The 21,007-nt window shown below is 37.5% G+C and overlaps 1 protein-coding gene across 1 annotated transcript; it reads right to left on the bottom strand.

The window, feature by feature from the left end:
• Nucleotides 1–11,055: 11,055 nt before the first annotated feature.
• Nucleotides 11,056–20,054, bottom strand: LOC136218633 (zinc finger CCCH domain-containing protein 14-like). The gene is made up of 3 exons (XM_066005645.1): nt 19,793–20,054; nt 18,773–18,833; nt 11,056–12,200 (listed from the first exon to the last, which is right to left on the bottom strand). Exons 1-3 carry the CDS (start codon nt 19,872–19,874, stop codon nt 11,330–11,332), a joined length of 1,014 nt encoding a protein of 337 aa, XP_065861717.1. The 5' UTR covers nt 19,875–20,054; the 3' UTR covers nt 11,056–11,329.
• Nucleotides 20,055–21,007: the final 953 nt, after the last annotated feature.

Raw genomic sequence — 21,007 nt, 5'->3', positions numbered from 1 at the left:
AGGAAAAGTCTGAAGACAAGAAGCAGAAATCTCTTGTCATGAAAGCTGACTCCACTGATGGGAGCTCAACAGATGATGAAGAGATGGCTATATTCACAAGAAAGATGAAAAGGCTATTCAGGAAAAATGACAAATATTCTAAGAAGCCTTACAGAAAGTTTGATAAGTATAAAGCCGAGTCCAGCGACAGCAAATACAAGAAAGACAACTCAAAGCCCATTACATGCTTTGAATGTCATCAAACTAGCCATATAAGGTCAAGCTGACCGACGAACTCAAACTTTAGAAGAGTCAGTACATGTTGAGTTCGACGAGACTAACCCTGCAGGTAGATACCAGCCACTGACCGAGGATGATCCACACTCAGTAACCGCTGACCAAGAACCAGCTGCTGAGTCATTTACTAAAAGGCTGACCAAGAGTAAGAGTGAACCTAAGATTGTTTTCACTGACCAGTCTACTTCTGCAGAGATTGTTGAAACACAGATATCACAAGACATAAATCTACCTAAAGAGATAAGGATTCCAAGAGGGCACTCAGAGAGTGCAATCCTTGATTCTGCTGGGAATACCCTGATGACGAGGAATCAACTCAGGAGGTACCTCAGCAATGTAGCCTTCGTCTCAGTTCAGGAACCTAAGAACTTCGCTGATGCTGAGGAAGATGAATTCTGGATGAGCGCAATGCAAGAGGAACTTGACCAATTCAGAAGAAACGATGTATGGGAGCTAGTGCCACATCCAAGGAGTCAGAAGACCATTAGAACAAGATGGGTCCTCCGCAACAAGCTGGATGAGCAAGGAAACATAGTCAGGAACAAAGCAAGGCTTGTAGCTCAGGGCTATAGTCAGCAAGAAGGTATTGACTACGGCGAGACCTTTGCCCCAGTGGCAAGGCTAGAAGCTATTAGGATCTTATGTGCATATGCATCTTGCATGAACTTTAAATTATTCCAAATGGATCTTAAGAGTGCATTTCTTAATGGAGTTATAAATGAGGAAGTTTATGTTAATCAACCTCCAGGGTTTGAGGATCCAAAATTCCCAAACCACGTTTATAAACTCAAAAAGGCTCTGTACGGCCTCAAGCAAGCACCACGTGCTTGGTATGAGAGGCTGACCAGTTTCCTGCTGACTAGAAACTATGTCAGGGGCAAAGTTGATACAACCTTATTCATTAAGAGAAAGGGTAAAGATACCCTGATGGCTCAAATTTATGTTGATGATATAATATTTAGTGCAACTAACGAATCAATGTGCAAGGAATTTAGCAAATAAATGCAGACTGAGTTTGAAATGTCGATGATGAGAGAACTCAACTTCTTCCTTGGACTTCAAATAAAACAAGGAAAGAATGGCATCTTCATCAATCAAGCTAAATATGCCAAGGAGATATTAAAGAAATATGACTTGGAAAATTGCAAGCCAATATCCACTCCTATGGGCACTGACACTGTCCTCTGCGCTGACGAGAATGGTAAGTCAGTAGATAGCAAATTGTATCGAGGTATGATAGGCTCTCTACTTTACTTAACAGCCAGTAGACCGGACATTCAGTTCTCAGTATGCTACTGTGCTAGATATCAATCTAACCCTAAGGAATCTCATTACATAGCTGTAAAAAGAATCCTTAGATACTTGCAAAGCTCAGTGAACGCAGGTTTATGGTATCCCAACACATATGGCTTTACACTCGTTGGATACACTGACGCTGACTATGGTCAAGACAAGCTAGAACGGAAAAGCACCTTTGGAGGATGTCATTTCTTAGGAAGCTGTCTTGTATCTTGGTTCAGCAAGAAACAGGCGTCAGTAGCCTTGTCTACCACTGAAGCTGAGTACATTGCTGCTGGTCATTGTGTTGCTCAAGTCCTATGGATTAAGCAACAGCTTGAAGACTATGGTGTTCAAACAAAGACAATTGAGGTCAAATGCGACAACAAAAGTGCAATTGATCTATCAAAGAACCCAATTCAACACAGCAGAATGAAGCATGTCAACATAAGGCATCACTTCATTAGAGACCATGTACTCAAAGGTGAGATCAAGCTGACCTACGTCCCAACGGATGAGCAGCTTGCGGATATCTTCACAAAGCCACTGGCTCGTGAATAGTTCAGCATACTGAGAGAAGCCATTGGTATGTTTAATCCTCTTCAGTAAATTCCTGTTCTAAAATGTAAATTTATGCTGAGTGAATTACTATGCTGAATGATTTATGCAAATGCATGCTGAGTGATTGTTATGCTGAGTACTTAACACAAAATACACATCAATACTGAGTCAATATGCACACCGAGTAGTAATCTTAAACTGAGAAATCATCCTTTCATATGCTACTGACCACTCAGAATCCAAAACGCTTAGTATTCTAAACGCTGAGTGTTAGATCCGTTGCATTAAATGCAAAAGCATGCGTATAGCCACCTAGGATGACGTATGCGCCGAATGTGTCATAAAAGCCAGGATCTTTGTCGGTTGACAATCCCAAGGCAAAACTGACACATGGATTCGATAAGATCCACTCTTCACCACTATAAATAATGGGTAAATCCCCATTCTTTATTTTCTTTACACCTACCGAATTCTAAGGCAAAGCTTTCTCTCTAAAAACTCTCAAAGCTTCCCAAACTTGTTCTGAAACTATGACTCAAGTTTCCGTCAACATCTCCGGTGCCGGTCACCCTAAGACCAGCTCCGATGAACCCTCCAGGCAAACTTCTGTGCCTGAAACTACCAAGGTCATTACGCCGAGTAAAGGAAAAACTGGGCAAGCTACCTCCTCCAAAGGAAAACCGACCAAAATCAGAACCTATACCAAGGTTTTTGATAACATTAGCGAATGGAAAGTGGACTTCTCACGATGGGTTTCTGAGAACTTCGTGACATCCGAGCAACCCTTCTGCGAATGGATATCGAAGAATGGGTGGACAGAACTGTTCTCCATTAGGGATCACACCTATCCTGACCTAGTAAGGGAATTCTACAAGAACCTCCAAGTCGCTGATGATAACTAGGACTATCTGGCAACAGTAGTAAGGGGGAAAACGATTTTCATCAATCCCACCTATTTGGCGAATTTGCTGAAGTTGAAAAATGAAGGAGCAAAGATGAGGAGATCTGGAGATCATGACGGTACTGGGTACGAAGTCACCTTCTGTAAACCTGAAGGCCACTCAGGAGAAGTCTCCAGTTCCTCTATGGGTCAGCACCAGAAGATGGCTCACTATCTGCTGACCTACTTCATTTATCCCAAGATCAACTGCACCACCTCAGCAACGAACTTTGAGCAATGCTTCATATGGCATATGCTGACATACAAACCGATCAACATGCCAGTATTTCTAATTGCTGGGTTCCTACGGAGCACTGGAACTCTCAGGCTGGGCTCGCTCATCACCAGGATCCTCATTGATCATCAAATAGACCTGACTGATGAAGTTAAAGCTAGAGGATCTGAGATCACAGCTGCTTCACTGAGGGCTTTGAAGTTCAATCAGACCCTAAAGAAAGCAAAAGCCGCTGCTGCTGGTGAACAACAAGCTGAGGGAACAGCTCCCAAGCAAAGAAGAAGGACAAAGGCTCCAGCTGCCCGTAAGAGAAAAGCTGTTGAGACTCCTTCAAAGAAGGCTGAGCCTAAGGCAAAGAAGCCTAAGTCAGTTGTTGAACTAGGTCAGGAGAGACCTAAGTCAGCTGAGAAAAGGAGCAGGCAAGATGAGCCTGAAATTGAGGAAAGAACAGATGCTAATGTGCAGCCTCAAAAGAAGCAGAAGTCTTCTACACTTACTCCCATTGATGCTATCCCTACTGACGTTGTTGTGCCTGGTGATTCTCACTACACACAGTGTCTAGGAACTGTAGCTGAGCATCAAGAAGATGAGGTGCATCTGGATGATCAGTTCATTGCACAAGTTGAGGAAGAATTGGATGGGGAGGATGAAGAAGATGAGGAACAGGGAGAAGAAAACAGTGATGATTCTGACTCCGAGGAGACAGCTAGTGAGATTGAAGCTGAGCAAGCCCATACTGAGTTGGCTACTGGAGAAGAACAAGAACATGACCAACACAATGTTGATCAAGTACAAGAACAAGCTTACCAGCTTAATGCTGATCAAGAAGCTGATCAAGAAGAAACTTCTCCATCTCACTCAGGAGAGTCTATCCAAGCTGACACTCCTCCTCCTCGCAGAAGAAGATTGGTCAAGGCAAGTCAGAAGTCAGTAATTGACATTCCTGTTCAACCACCAACTGTTCCTGACTTTGTCATTCAAAAGCCGACCCAAGATCCTTCTAAACTGAAGCTGAAATTTTTCAGAAAGCAACCATCCTCTACTCCACCGGCTTCTCTAGAAAAGCAAGCCTCTGTTTCTTCACTAAAGGAACATGCTGACTTGAATGCTTCCGCAAATTCTATGAGTCAAGTGGAATCAATTCCCGTCGATGCTATCAATCCAAGCATTGTGCTGACTCAGAACATTCCTGTCTCAGTTAGCACCGACAGCATCCGGATTACTTCCTCTCCACTCAACATCTCTACCGATCAAACTCTTTCCCAATCTAACCAAGTGCACATTGAAAACACAACTCCAGTCACTGACCAGGTCATCCCACTCAATCCTCTTCCAACTGGTCATACTAATGTCACTGGACAACTTAATGAAGGCTCTCAAAGCTACATAAATGTCACTGAGTCTGGTAAGCGAATCATCGACTCAGTGCAGACATTGATCAAAGACCTTCAACAAACTACTCCTCCTGCTGCTGGGTCCTCTACTGTTGAGACTACTCAGCTCTCCCAAGTAACTCAGCTTCTCAACGAAGTTAAGGGATTCAAGGACTTGCTGAGTATCATCATTACCTTTCAAGCACAGCAAGCTAAGCAGGATTCCATCGCAAAGTTGGCTGAGATCCAGCTGACAACAGTTCAACATCTCAACGCTCTTCACGAACAAGTTCAGACTTTGTCAGCTGCGAACACACGCTATGCTACTTCTGATGAAGTTAAAATGCTCTTTGCTCAGCTTCACACCGAGCAAATCAAAACCAACGAGCAAATGGTCTCCTATTCTCAGTGCTCAGTGGAGCAAATTGGTGAGGCCGTTCGATTGCTGAATCTGAACAAGAAAGAGATGGATACTGACGCTATGAAGCAAAATGAAATGTTGTCTATCACCAGACAAACCTTCAACCATATACGTCATAGCAATATTCAGCGTCAATACTATGACACCTCCTTACTTAAGACATTCCATCAAGTCCTTGCTGGTCTAACTGATGCACTTACTTGGCTAGGTAAATCTCAAGCTTTCATAGTCAGCATGATCAGCGCTGCTGAGCTTAATATACCCTCCGAGGTCTCAGATAATGGAGTGGCTATCTTTGATGGTGTCAATGAAAGCGCCGATAGACTTAAAGCGCTGTCCACAGAACTGACCAGAGCCGTCTTAACCGACGCCTTTAGGATTCCTCCTCCCGATGCTGACAAAACGGGGGAGAAAGAACAAGCGAGAACACAGCATGAGTCTAGTCAGTCCAAACAGAAGAGAAAGAAATAGATATAGGCTAGCTCAGTATAGGCTAAGTATGTAGTCTTTATGCCTGTCTTGAACTTTTGTTTGTAAACGCTGACTACCTATATTAAATATCAATACTTGCATCTTCTGTTCAAACCCTGAGTTATGAATTATTTTTATACGATGATGTGTATTATGTCATGATGTATCTTCAATTGAATCAGCTATGTTTAAATGCTTATAAAATTTATTGATTGAACCCAATGATGATAACATGTTTGACATTGACTTGTAACATTGTCTTATAAAACTCATTGAACAACAAATTACTCAGCGCCCTCTGAATGTTAAAACCTTCCGCTTAACACTGAGTAAAATAGAATATGTTCCATGAGCTGACCTATATCTGAAAACTGACCTTAGACTTACTCGATTAAACCTTTAAATGTTTAGAGTAAAACTAAGTCAGTAGCTCAACCCTTACGGGGGAGTTTGCTAAAAATATTAGGTCAACTATCATGGGGGAGCTCAATACTGAGTTCTTCGCTGAATAGTTTTGCCAACATCAAAATGGGGGAGTTTGTTGAAACACCTTTCCACATAATTTTGATTTGACAAAATTGTTTAAATACAATATTCTAAACACACTAAGTTTAAATGCTTTGATTTATTCTACTAATGTGTTTGTTCAATGTTGAGTTAAAAATTGCTTATAAGACATAAGGATTAAAAGGCCCAAGCCCAATACAAGAAGTCAAAGCCCAAGTCAAACAATTCAAGACAACTCGACCCGCGAATGTCAAAACGTTGTCGTTATGGACAAAACGCAACTCAGCGGAAGAAGGATCTAGAAGACCTTCAGGGAACAACTTCGGAACGAAGCTGCTGAGTTGATTCGACAAAGCGTACAAGACAGCAGCTGGCTAAGGAAAACTTCCAGACAAAGTGTTTCCACTTTGGGTAAAGTTCAGACGACACAGTATGCTGTCTAGTTGACATTACCATAAATGGAGAGACACTCTGCCGAGCTGACCAAAAGCTGACCGAGGACAGAAGATACTCAAATCTGATTGGCTGAGAGCTCTGAGCAAGTCAGGATGACAACGATAGGAAGCCGTTTCCCTCCAACGGTTATTTCGAAATTCGAAATGACCGATGCCTCAAGACGTCTCTATAAATAGTGCCATCAGTTGCTTCATTCAACAGAGAACTTGATCAAGCCATTACGCTGACCAAATTTCTACGCAAGTTCTGCAAGCAAAAAGCAAAGCAATCTTACACTAAATTTCATATCTTCTGTGTAAAAGTCTAAAGTGATTATTCAATCATCTAAGGTGTCTTAGCAATCATTTTTTAGGACAAACACTTATCATTTCTAGAGATTAGAAAGGAGAGGCTGAGTACTCGGTTATAGTACTCAGCGAGAGATTAGGATTGAGTAGAGGTATAGAGGAAGGTACTCTTGTTATACTCAGTTGCTAAGATTGTAAAAGGTTTGAGGCTCTACCTTTAAAGAGCTCAGTAGAGGATTCGAAAGAACGGAACGTGTTCCGGGGACAGGACGTAGGCTTAGAAGCCGAACCTGGATAAATCTGCTGAGTAACGTATTTCTTACCTTAAACTCCTTATATATATTGCTTGCTTAAATAACCAAAAACTGACCAAGTAAAGAGGTCAAGCTGAGTTGTGCGCATCGAACATCTGAGCTCATGAATAGACTCTAAGTGCTATATCCTGACTCAAGTTAAGAAACTGACCTAGTCACCAGTATCTTGCTGTTTACTCAGCGCCGCTGTTAAAACCTTTTCTCTTAAGAAAAGAAGTCTGCCCTAAATTAAAAAAAGTTTAAATAGTTCCTAAGCCCCCCTTGGAACTATACTTGTAACGTTATAAGGGACCAACAATATTGTCATCCATAATTAGTGAGAGTCAGTCAGCTTTTATTCTGCGTCGTTTTATCATTGACTGTGTCCAAATCGCTTTTGAATCCATCCATTACATGAAAAGAAAGAATATGGGCCAACATGGGGAGGTGGCTTTGAAAATTCACATAAGTAAGGCATATGATAGGGTTGATTGGAAGTTTTTCAGGGCAGTGATGGTTAAGATGGGATTCCATGAGGAGTGGGTAAATTGGATCATGTTGTGTGTATCGATGGTGTCATATACCGTGGCTGTAAATGGGAATTGCGTAGGTCCGATTTGCCCTGGGAGAGTGCTAAGATATGGAGATCTGTTATCTCCGTATCTATTTATCCTTTGTGCTGAAGTCCTTTCCAGGCTCATTAATAAAGCGGAAAGCAATAACTTGATTCAAGGTTGTCGAATTTGTAGAGGGGCGTCGTTAGTTACTCACCTATTTTTTCCAGATGATAACTTCTTATTTTTTGGAGCGTCAGTAGAGGAGGCACATATGGTGCTTGGTATTTTGCAGCGGTATGAAGAGGTTTTCGATCAAGAAATATTTGGGCAAATCTAGTATTTATTTCAGTACTGATGTCAAACCTTGGATAAGGGTGGAGATCAGTGAGTTATTACAAGTTTCCTCCCCTTAGACACAGGGCGATATCTTAGGCTACCATCACTTATTTGCATGTCAAAGTGGAACATCTTTATTTTCCTAATTGATAGGTTGAGGAATAAATTTGGGAGTTGGGGTTTCCGGTTTTTGTTAGCAGCTGGTAAGGATGTACTACTCAAGTCGGTGGCTCAGGCTCTCCCAACATTTTGCATGAGCACATTCCTGTTACTAAAATCTATCTGTGATGACCTGCAGAAGATGATGAACTCGTTCTGGTGGGGAACGAAAGCAAACGGAAAACAAAACATACAATAGTTTGATTGGGCTAAATTGTGCCACCCCAAGGTACATGGAGGCCTCGGTTATAGGGATCTATATATGTTCAATTTATCTGTTCTAGGGAAGCAAGGTTGAAAGATGGTGTCAAGTCCGCATGCTCTAGTTAGTAGGATTTTCAAGGCTAAATATTTTCCTTCAAAAACTTTCCTCTCATCCAAATTGGGTAATAATCCCAGCTTTGTTTGGCGAAGCGTGTAGGCATCGATAAAGGTGCTTAAGCATGGTCTTAGATGGAGAATTGGGGATGGCAAGTCCATTCGTGTGTGGGATGACCCGTGGGTTTCACCGACTCCGGAAGATATGCCCAATGCATGCTGTAGTAGCTGACTTATGGATTCCTGCCAAGAAAGTGTAGAATAGGGACCTAGTTTACTCGATAATGGAGGCATCGGAGGCAGCATGGGTATGTAATCTGTTTATACCCTCGAGCAATGTGGATGATATGCTAATATGGTACCTAACAAAAATGGGGTGTACAGTGAAAAGTTCAGGTATAAATTGTTATCAAATTTCGAGCATGTTGGTAATGTATCGGAGGGTTGACGGGTTTTATGGGATTTGAATCTATCCCTGAAAACCAAATTCTTCCAATGGAAATTTGGATCCAGGTGTTTGCCGATGAGATCATCACTGTGAGCTCGATGTGGCGGTTCTGTATAAGTGTGTGTTGTGCAATAACGACGTCGAATACAGTTGGCACCTGTTCTCGGGTTGTGCATTTGCGAGAAATTATTGGCTGGCAGTAGGAATCCCACCCCCAGGACCTGAGTTCGAAGATGCTGTAGACTAGTTATTTCACCTCTGTTTAATTGCATGTACACTCGAGCTTGAGAATGTGGCGATAATTCTGCATATAATATGGCAGCAACGGAACAACGCGATGTGGCAAAACTCAATGATGCAGTCGGCGGATGCAGTGGCAGCAGCGTTAAAAAAACTGGGAGGAATGGAGGCACTGCAGACAGAGGCCACCGGGAGGGAGACAACAACGGGTAGCAACACCGGTGCAGTGGCAGAAACCAGGAGCAGATTACATGAATTGTAATGTGGACGGAGCAGTTTTCACTACGGCCAATTCAGGCGGAATGGGTGCAGTCTTGTGAAATGATTCTGGGGCTTTCGTCGCGATGCACGTCGCGGTGTTTGCAGGTCTCACGGAGCCCAAACTCTTTGAAGCAATGGCACTTCGTAACAGTCTCATATGGGTAGCAGAGTTGAATCTGTCCAAAGTCGTGTTTGAACTGGATGCGAAACTCATGGTAGATGGTTTAAAGTCACTTCAGACGGATATGTCTGTTTTCAGAACAGTAATCACAGATTGTAGGTCAATCCTTCACAGTAACAGAGATTTCTTTATCTCTTTTATACCCCGATTAGTGAATGGAGCCGCTCATCCAGTAGTACGAAAGGCTCTTTCCAATGCTAATAGTTTCTATTCTCATTCATTGCCTAGCTGGCTTAATACTGTAATTTATCAAGATTTAAATCATGTTAGTTCTTAATGAAGTTGTCATTTTCTCCAAAAAAAAATGAATGGGAATTGGATAACTCAGCGCTCCAATTTTTAGTGTAATTCCACATCGACTATTAAGTATGACAAATCATCAACTAAATGTACAAGTGGTTCAATTTAACCAAGTATACATATGTATAGTTCCAAATAAATGTTTAGGGTATATATATTGTTGTAAAATTTTAAATAACTAGTTATAATTGAAGTTGTAATTTATTTTTCAATGTTACTTATAATTTCTACTATCTTAGTGGTTTGACAAACACTTATTTTTTTTTCCCTAAATATATCTACATGTAGTTACATATCGAAATATAACCACTAAATATTTCTCGTAATTTCTCTTATTTTTAATCTAGGATTGAAATAGGTTAGAATTTTTTTGATTGGCGATGACATGGTATTTAACTATGTGAGTAGATGTCTCGTCAATATTCTAACAAGAGGATGTCCAAACAATATCCAAAATAATTTTATTGAAACAAAAAAGAAAGTAATTTTATTGAAACAATAAATATTCGTAATCTTTTAGAACATTTTATCCGGATAACTAATTATATTAAGATATATCTAGATTTGTATTGGCTGCCAAAATTATATTTAAATTTATTAATTTATAATATTAATTTGTTAAATTTATCATTTTTAACTATAATTAATGTAGATTTAGTGGTATCGAGTGCCCAAAAATTCAATTGAGACAAACATGATAAGAAACTTTAAGAAAGAAAGAAAAATATGGGAAACAAAACTAATTATAAAGATAGCTGTTAATTTCGGGTTTTTATATGAATATTAAAATTAATATTCGAATTAATTCTCAATATTTTCGATATATTACTATTTTCTATATATCACAAATAAAATATATTTTTAAACCCTAATTTAAAAATTCTAAATCCAAATTCATAAATCTTATACCATAAAAATATATATCGTAAACCTCTAATCCTTAAAATACCCTTAAAATATGTTAAAAATAATGGTTTTCTTAGCTTCGTAATTCAAATTATTACTTGATATAATTGTAAATAAATTTTTAAAACTGAATTTTTATGTAAATTTCCCATAATTTTAATTCTAGTTGATGCTACAGAAATACCTCTACTAGTTGTATTTTTATTAAGCTAATAATGTAAACAATTTAAGAAAAAAATATTCAAAGTGAATTTTAAAACAGAACAGATATTACATCATTTTATTTTCAAACCAAGACACCAACTTGCAATCATTAATTTCTGTTAACAACCAAATTCAAATACAAGAGCTGAACTGAACCTAGAAAGCTCTCTCTCATGGATGGTATTGGTATATCTGTCTAATCCTTGAATACAAAAATATCTGGTAAAATATAATAATACCAAATATCCACAAGACTACAACAAAAATGTCCTACAACCCAAAAGAATAAAACAAAAATAAAAGGTCGAGACTTCACATCCCTCACTTGCGCAGTTCCTCAATTCCGTGTGCAAAGTGGCACCTATCGCCAAAAGTACAAGATCCTTTAGTAAAATTCTCACACACCTTTGTTTTAAAATTGCTTGCTCCAGAAGAACCATGACCACCACCTGCATGCCTCATAGGAGGCCCTTGCCCACGTCCACGTCCACGCCCTTGCCCTTGCCCTCGCCCTTGCCCTTGCCCTTGCCCTTGCCCGCGTCCATGTCCCTGCCCATGACCATGCCCATGTTCGTGCCCGTGCACATTGCCTTGCCTAACATTCCCTATAAGTTCACGAACCATAGCACTTGCTTGATTGATTTGATCAAAACTACCCTCAAGCTCAATGTTCCTCAAGTTTGGGTCCATCTCATTTTCTCTTATTGAAAGTTTGGCTCCTGTAAGACGACATATTTGCTTTGAGTTCACACCGTTTTTCCCAATTATGGCTCCAGCGTGTGATGCATCAATACTGATCTTAGCAGTCGCTGTGGCCCCAAAGCTCGATGCAGCACCCATAAATTGGTGTTGAGGCTCCATTTGGCGACCCATCCTGCTTGGGATCGGACCTACAGAACGAGGATCTTCATAGGATGGACCAGTAGGCTTCCCAAGCTCCCACTCTCCATGAGCAAAATGGCATTTATCTCCAAACTTACAACCTTCAGCTGAGTTGTATTTATTACACAGTCGGGTCTTCACAGCTGGAGGAGATGAGCCATCTGGGAAAGATGGCGGGACTCCTGAACTTCTAGACGGTGGTGGAAGAGCTGGGCTGCTACCGGTATTATGCATTTGAAACGCATTTTTGAAGCCACCAGGAACATAATGCAAGAAGTGACATCCCTCACCAAACGGGCACCCAGAAGTACTGCAAAATGGAGTTGTCCAAAAGAAAAACAGTGAGGTAACGCTTACAGCAGCCTTGGTATCACTCTAATTAAAGGTCGAAAGGATAACAGACAATTGAAACACCATATTTGATTGTCAAGCTAGGACTCGAAAATAGATGCAGAATCACATTCAAAATAAGAAGAAAATATTTTCCATCCTATCATTATCTACTCTCTCCTAGACAAGGAAAATGAAATCGCGAGCCCTTCAATAACAATTCTATCAAAATTTCCTTGCACAGACCCAGCTCACAATCATAAAAGTAGAAGCATAATCAATATGGAAAGAGAGCCCGCCCTAAGATTAGCTACACCATGAAAACCATGCGTCCAAGAGCACTCTCAAATCATGGAAAAACCTTGCACAAGAAGCAAGAGCACAGTAGGTATTGCACAAGAAGCATGAGCACAATAGGTATACACAATACTTCAATATATATTGTTTATTTTATGTCGTTAGAAGAATGACAACAAAAAATACAAAATCAAGAGTTCATTAATATATCAGTCATTCATTATCCATTGAGGAAGCAAAGCCTCACAGAATACATCCACGAAATATTTTTCATATCATTGATAAAAGTTAATGTCATAAATGCACCAGTCCTATTGAATCTACACATGAGGATCTCAATAATATAATGTCAAAAGGATTCATCATCCCTAAAATAAGAAAATAAGATGTCTAGGCAACTTTATTTTCTCATGAAAAATAATCATCCCAGGACGCCACCAGCTTAGCTACAATGCCACATGACAACAAATCACTGCCAACAGCATGAAACCAGGCAGCTAATAATGAGTCAATAGCTATCTTTTTACTGTTGGCAACAAAAACTGAAGATAGCATCCATTAACAGCTGTGGTTCGGAAAACAAGGTTAGAGAATTTAGGTTTTCTCCTCATCAGCCACCCATTTTCGCTCTCTTTTATATTTTATTTAAGATGCATATTTGAGTGAATATTAGATTGCTGTTGTAAGATTGAACATTCGACAGTGGTGGTTCTCTTGTACCTTTTTTTCTAAATTCTATTTCAACAAACTTAACTAGATATTAAAAATAAGTTAAGAGAAGATGAAGCCTATTTGAGGGGACCAAGGGATTACAGGGAGTATCAATTTTTTAATCAAGTCTTAGAATTTTCTAGGTCCCTTTCAAATGTCAAAATGCATATGATTCCTTGTCCAAGTTGCACAAGAGTATTTACGATTCCTCTGCGGGCAAGCAAGACTGTGATGCCCAACTCCCCAAATCTCAATCATGTTTGCTCTCGCAAATTAATATCTTAAGAAAAAGATATTGCAAAATTGCAAACTATGAAGTACTTATTTTATCAACTCAATTTGCAATGGTAGGAGAAGAAGAAAGAAACAAATGTGCATAACAAAATGGCATCTTAAAAATTCAAAATCCTTTCAACCAGACATGTAAACTTGAACAGCTTGCAGAGGCCAGAAAATCAACATGCAAACAGATAACAGTTAAAGTTGACAATTCTGCTTAATGCTGTTTTTTGTGAGAGAAAAAGAAAGCATGTAAGTTGAGACAAACATGGGCAGTCTACTGCAACAAATAGTGATTCAGAATATATGCAAAAACCATCATTTGAAAAAGTCAGTTAGATTAGCTTCCTATTAAGCAGCACCTGATGAGAATCACTCAACTAGATATTGATGAGAAATCAATTATTATAAGATTACAAATGAGTTATGTTAACATGTTGAAATATTAATGTTATAATATATTTTCTATTCTAAGCTGTGAATATAAATATGTTGAGGTAAAACAAGCCTTTTCTCTTGCATCTTTATTTTATAAAAATATGTAACCCTAAATTCCTAGACTACGATATTGCATTTCAATTCATAATTGATTTTATGTGAATGTATGAAGTTATAAGGATTTAATTATGTAAGACTTTATAATGTTATGTAATGATGAGAAGTATAACGAGTTAATATAGTTAGAATTTAGGTTGTTACTTTGTTTAGCATAACATGTACTTAGTCAATTTCACTTCAAGGTCACATTCACTTCCATCATCCAATGGTGACCGTAGCAAAGTTAACTTGTTCAAAAAAAATGAAAGAGCATTTTTTATATTGCACTCATCTGATACCTGATGTTGATCTGACAAAAACTAAAAAGAGCATCCAAAGGTTAAAAATGACCAATATGTTCTTCAGTCTAAGAATTTTTCTATAAAGATGTTGATCTGAGAAGAACATTCCCATAACCACAAACAAAAATAGAACAATGCAGTAAAAATACGGTTGAAAACATGTTATTTAAGACAAGAAAAAATATTATAATAATAATAATCATAATAATAATGATCATTTGTTTTGGCGCTTTTGATGAGAGGGGCATGTAATTTGGCTATCAACAAAATACTACCCTCAAAAGCCTAGTAAAAAGCAATAAATTGACTAACCCAGTAACCCCTTCATTAGTTGCTAACTTGGCAAAAAAACTGAATGCCGCATCATCAAAGTCAACTTGTATTATATAAGTCAACCATAACATCATCAATGTCTACTGCCATTTCACCAAGTCAACTGCCACATAATCAACTATTAACCGTGTCTGACATTATCTTATTATTTGATTACAATGAAAATTACAAGATAGTAATCTCACAAACTAAATCACATGTCCCACTCTATAAAAGCATCAAATCATTTGTAATTTTCTCTTAAAATGATCACAAGATGAACCTCAAGCAGATAAAACATTTTCCTTTTTAAAAAAAAGTAATAATAATAAAATTGTATGGTACCTTTTGTACAGAAAAAAAAATATTTGCTATCATATGACATGACAACTACATAATTATACCCAACAAAATATCTATGGTAAACTAGATGCATTACATATAGAAAAGCATCAAAATAAAATGCATATTAACATTAAATCCCACAAGTTGTAGTACATCTAGTACTTCCTAAAAGTTCACAACAATGAGGCAATATAAACTTTAAATCAAAACTACCTATGTGTGGCACTGATTTCAATACCATTTAATTTAGTATCAAATGACATAAAAAAACCTTGAAACATTCTAAACTTAAGAGTAATTCAAATAACCTGCAGTATGACCAACAAATTTAAATCCATCCAAAACTTTGCTAAGCATTCCTATATATATGCCTATATATAACATTGCATAAGCAATAACTATTTTAGTTGCTTTTATTACGTCCTTTCAACCACGCTTCCTTAATAGACATCTGGCCCAGTTATCCAAAATGTAATAATAATAAACGTCAAGAACTTTAGTTGACAAAATAAAAGGCAAAAATATCATACTGTAAATATTCGTCCAATCCAATTGCCAGCTACTACAACTATTACAGAAACCAATCCACAAATTTGAACTAACAGATACATCGTACTATATAAATCCAGAGTAATCTCTCATCAACAAACAGAAAACAGAGAAAAACTATGAAGCACGGAAACGTGAACCTACAGGCGCTTCACATTCCCGACACGAAGAAATGGCTGCGATACTTTTCAGGGCCATTTCCGTAATATTGGAAACTTGGATACACGATTCTGTCTAGGAAACACGATTCCGAGACAAAAAGGGATTGCAGTTCCATTTCAGAGACAAAAACAGAGAGAAACAGAGAGCATAGACGAAAGGACAGAGCAGTTGCAGAGACACGAAAGGATGCTATGTGACTCCTAATAGGAACCGAACTGACTCTCAAACTTCTCAGTCTCTATAAATATGCTGCAATCCCCAGTAATCTCCTTCACGAATCACAAACTAAAATCTCTTTCTCTGTTCTAATTTCTTTCTCTGAAATTTACAGTGTTTTGCAAAACTCAAATCCTTTCTCTGTGTTAATCGTTCATTAGAGATAAATAATTACTCCTAATCTCTTTCTCTGTTTTGCAAATTCAAATTTCCCAGTGTTTTGCAAACTTCTAATCTCTTTCTTTTATAGGTATTTATTTAGTTATATTACAAAAATTCAAATACAAAAATATATTTTTAATATTTATAAATATGCCCCAATATTTTTAATATTTACACATTTCCGTGTCCTATGTTTTATAGAAATGATGTTTTGTGTCGGAAACCGTATTCGTATCAGTATCTGTGTCCGGGCAACATAAGAGAAAAGTAAACAAAACATTCTGTGACAAAGTTATTTTTCCATAATTACAAAATGAAATCTATCATGTCAAAGCCTGATGAGACATCCCTGCCTCAATTGCTAATGGACAAGAATGAAACTCAATGGAAGTAATAATATCATAAATGCCATGTAGACCTGCCTTTCCAATCCTTAATACCAACTCCCTACTGAAGTGTGTTTTAACATGAAAAATCAAGGAAAACATCAAACTGCAGTTCAAGATATTACTGAAAGTCTAAATTTGAATCTCATGGTTGCTTTTCATGAAAAATAACAATTGACCAGTGGTTCCCCTATATCCTAAATAATGGTACAAGGACTATGGCACCAGATCACTCAGTAGGATCTGAGCCTACAAAAAGTTCCTGTCAGAAATAAAAATGAAACTACCATTGTTATTTTAGCTCGGTTAAAGTCGGATTATATTCTACCACTAGTAATAATGTCCTAATAAAGAATCTCTAGCAACTTCTAGTCATATGCAACACGCATTAAGAAACTTCTATGAAACCATTTATTGCCGTTGCATGTGGAAATGCAACTTTAGTTCTGATGATAATGTTATATTACCTTTTATCATTTTATGTATGATTACTTCCATAGAGAGAATGACAACCTAGTTCAAGAAACTTTGAGCCCGGGGAAACAGAAAAAAGTACCAGTCCCCAATTTGCAGAGGTTACTCATTTAACACTGCTATCAAGCATGAACAGTGCAGCCCAAGGTTACTCAATTATCATTGTTTTCAAGCAATCGCAGTCACGAAGTTTGTCTTAGCTTAGCCAGTTAGTCGTCAAAGGAGACTTAACTGATTCTGCTCGTCAATTTACGATCAGCAAGCCAAATGCATTTGACAATAATGCACCACAAGAAGAAAAAAAAAATTGAAATCTAGCCAGTATGAAACAAATTGAAGTTCCAAAAATTGAAATATATAAGTCAGTATCATTGATTCCTAAATACTACGTATTCCGATAAAACTCATGACAAGTATGTGGCAGTTTAGTTCTTGACGAATAAATGTTTCTACCTTTGATCCAATACTTAAATGTCCCAAATATAGAGGAAACACAAGGGCACCACAGGGCAAGAGTTTATGCCCCCAATCAAACTTCGGTCCCTTTTAAAGGGAAGGTTTCACTAGTTTTAAATTGAATAGGTCAAACACGTCCTAGCAGGTTTCTTTTATTGTAACTCATTAGAATATATATTTCCCAATAGCAAAAGGTTAAATGTAGTTGAGGCCATTCTAGTGGTCAATCAAAAGAAGTTGAGATCCTATATCAGAAAATACATAGTTAAGGTTTATTTCACTAGCTTTAAATTGAATAGGTCAAACACGTCCTAGCAGGTTTCTTTTAATGTAACTCATTAGAATATATATTTCCCAATAGCAAAAGGTTAAATGTAGTTGAGGCCATTCTAGTGGTCAATCAAAGGAAGTTAAGATCCTAGATCAGAAAATACACATTTAAGGTTTATTTCAATATCCACAAGTTTTCTTCTTCAAAAAAAAAAAACATCTTAGTTCATGCAGTAAATTACTGAAGTTCATTCCAAATCATTATTCGAATTGCAATTACTTTTTTTTTAAGATACAAAACATTTCAGGTCTGGGGAAAAAATGCTAAATACTACCTGCTACTGTTATATGATAATTTGATATAAACATTATATCGTTCATGAAGGACAAAAAAAAAAAGCTAGGTTGCTATTAGCAAACTCATGCACTGAACTTAACCCTCCTTAATAATACATAAGGAAAACATATACAGAACCACAATTAATTATTTTCTAATATCAGTCACAAGACAAAATTGATACTACACATGCAACAGCAACAGCTAGGAAGAACATAAAAATGAACATCTGGACTTGAAAAACACACATGCACACACTTCTGCAGCAGCGAAAGTAAATCAAAAGAAATGTTATAATCATGAGATTATATGTCAGTATGAAACCAAGGAAACATTCTTACACATAAAAACCAGGGAAGGAAAAAGCAAACAACAAATTCAACAGAAACTAGTCCTCAACCATTATGTTGATCCTCTAACACAGCCTTACCTCTCCATGTATTGCACTTCTTATCACAAGATTAGAAACAAAATTGTAAATAATATAAGTTGATCCCATAAGACAACTTGTCCACGTTAATATCACCTCTTATCTTATCACGAGATTATAAACCATAAATCCAAATTGTAAATAACATTACGATGTCAAGTCTTTCAGTTTATATGTGAGCCAGCAAGTAGTTATCCAACCACAATTTTAGCTTCCCAATTCATTAGTCCAAATCATACTAACTTCATTTGCAAAATGAACAAACCAAGCCTATTTATCACATATAGATGAAACAGCATTTTATTTTAGATAAGTTAAGATTTGAACCTGAAAAACTTTGTGCATGGCTTCGATTTGCTTCCTATACCAGTTGAAAAGGACTCCATTTCTGTTGGACAAAATTAATTAATTTTTCTCAGTTAAGATTTCCGTGAGTTGTTAACCTTTTAATCTAATGTTACTTTGCAAATTCTGAATAGTAAGCACTACTCTGGTTTTATGGAATATGAATAATAATATCTACAATACCATTCATACACATTAATACACTACCAGGCCAGATCCCACTAAATAGTTAAGTATTATAGAGCTTAAAGAAAAAGGACCACCAAATAGTTCTGTATAATGAGTTGTTTCCATTGGAAGCCAATTGAAGAATTTTTTAAGTTTTGCCTCTATCCTTTTGATTTCAGATTCTATACTTCCAACTCCAGATAAATGAATAAAGCTTTTGATTCATATTCATGGATAGGAAAAATTAAAATTAAAAAAATAACAAAAAAAGGAAAGTATGGTACATTAGCTTTTCCTAGTCAAATTAATTTATTAGCAAATAAATCAAAATGCAAAGAAGTTAAACATCATTATTTCTAAGCTTTTCATCCCTCGGACTCTTTCTACATGCAAGGGAAAAAAAGTGAACCAAAAATCTAGAAACATTAACCATTATGACTCTTTTATTTGAAGAAACTTTTAACTCCTGCTGAAAAGGGAAAATTGCATCTCAAAGAATAAAATGAAGAGGGGAAAAATAGAAGCAGATAAATAAATACATTAAGACAAACTCAAGAAACCCAAACAATTCCATCAGGCTGAATCAGCAGCTAAGACATTATGGGTTTCCCCAAACAGAGAAAGTAAAGCTGAAACTTCACAAACGGAAAAGGTTTCAAATTCGAATACTTTTCTCATACTTCCTGAGCCACCAAACAGAGCATCAACAACACTAGTTGTAATCATTTACACTTCCCTATAACCTAATTGATACCACGGAATAGAGAAAAGCTCATGAAGGCTAGAAACTCGTACTGACACTCATTACATCAATGACTCAAAAGTTATACGGACCTTGCTTCGATTTTTTGAAACCGCCATTGCCATTCAAAGCAGCATCATGTCTGCCTCTCTTGCGACCGCCTCCGTAATCCATTATAAAATTTGAGATCCACCGAGCAAGAATAGCAAGAAAGCGGAGACTACAAAGAGAAGAAAGTGAAAGAATGAAAGCAGAAAATTATAACCCAAGAGAGAGATGCCTAAACCTAGGGCTTCGAAGATAAGAAAGGAGCAGAAGAAAGAGCGGGCAGGCAGTGAGAAATAGAAATGGTAGAAGAAAACAAAAACTATAAGCTTTTCTACTTGGGTTTGGGTCAATAATCGGGTTCGGGTTATAAATGAGTTGTGAATCAATTACGGGCATTTCAATTCAACACCCATTCTTATTCCATTAAAAAAAAACGCCAAACACCGCGCGCGAGCACACACCCATCCCCCATTCCCTTGTTTTTTTAGGGTAAATTACATGCGTGGTGTACAACTTTTACCTGTTATCATACTTTGATGTACAAGCTTTAATTTTGCACACTAAAGTATACAAACTTTAGGTAACCTTCCATTAAAGTGTATAGTCGGTTTTTGTGACCGGTCAACACAGGTCAACGCTGACACATCAGCAATTTGACTATTCTAAAAGTCAAAAATTGGCACCCCTATTATGAAATTACTAAAATAGCCTTGTCACCTTCCTTTGCAACTCTTCTCTCACTCTTTTCCTTTCTCTCTCTAGATCCTCTCTCATTAACTCATCTCTCTCATATTTATCTATCTAACACCTCTCTCTCTCTAAGTTTCTCTCTCTCAAATCCTTGCTGACTATGGAAATATTGGCTGCTTCCCTAAATACGGAACCCATTTGGCGTGATTTTCTTCTCAATGATGCATTTGATCAGAACCAAAAAAAAAAAAAATTGAATGCGAGATAGAAGCAATGGGAGTGGACTAAGAGGAAAGCAAAAACGCCAGGGAGATAGAAGCAATGAGAGTGGACCAATAGGAAAGCAAAAACGTATCCATGATTTGAATGTGAGAGAAGCTCTCGTCATAGTAGAAGAAAGAGCTGGAAAATCTAGATCCAACAATTTTCTACTCTTTTTCTTCTCTAATTTATTTTCTATTTTATTTTATTTGTAAGATGGATCATCATCTTTAGTTATTTGGGCTGTTCAGTTTGCTCTCAATTTCTTTAATGGATTTCCTTTGGATCTTATGGACTCATTTCTGAAT

The sequence above is a fragment of the Euphorbia lathyris genome, chromosome 2 (genome assembly GCF_963576675.1).
Source record: "Euphorbia lathyris chromosome 2, ddEupLath1.1, whole genome shotgun sequence".
Lineage (NCBI taxonomy): Eukaryota > Viridiplantae > Streptophyta > Magnoliopsida > Malpighiales > Euphorbiaceae > Euphorbia > Euphorbia lathyris.
This window is presented reverse-complemented; position numbering and strand designations above follow the sequence as displayed.

Excerpts from the sequence above, each read along its gene's own strand:
- LOC136218633 (XM_066005645.1), bottom strand. The coding sequence starts at position 19,874 with ATGGATTACGGAGGCGGTCGCAAGAGAGGCAGACATGATGCTGCTTTG. Across the intron at positions 18,834-19,792 it reads TTTCAAAAAATCGAAGCAAG|AAATGGAGTCCTTTTCAACT; the intron begins GTCCGTATAACT and ends TTTGTCCAACAG. Across the intron at positions 12,201-18,772 it reads CCATGCACAAAGTTTTTCAG|TACTTCTGGGTGCCCGTTTG; the intron begins GTTCAAATCTTA and ends TCCATTTTGCAG.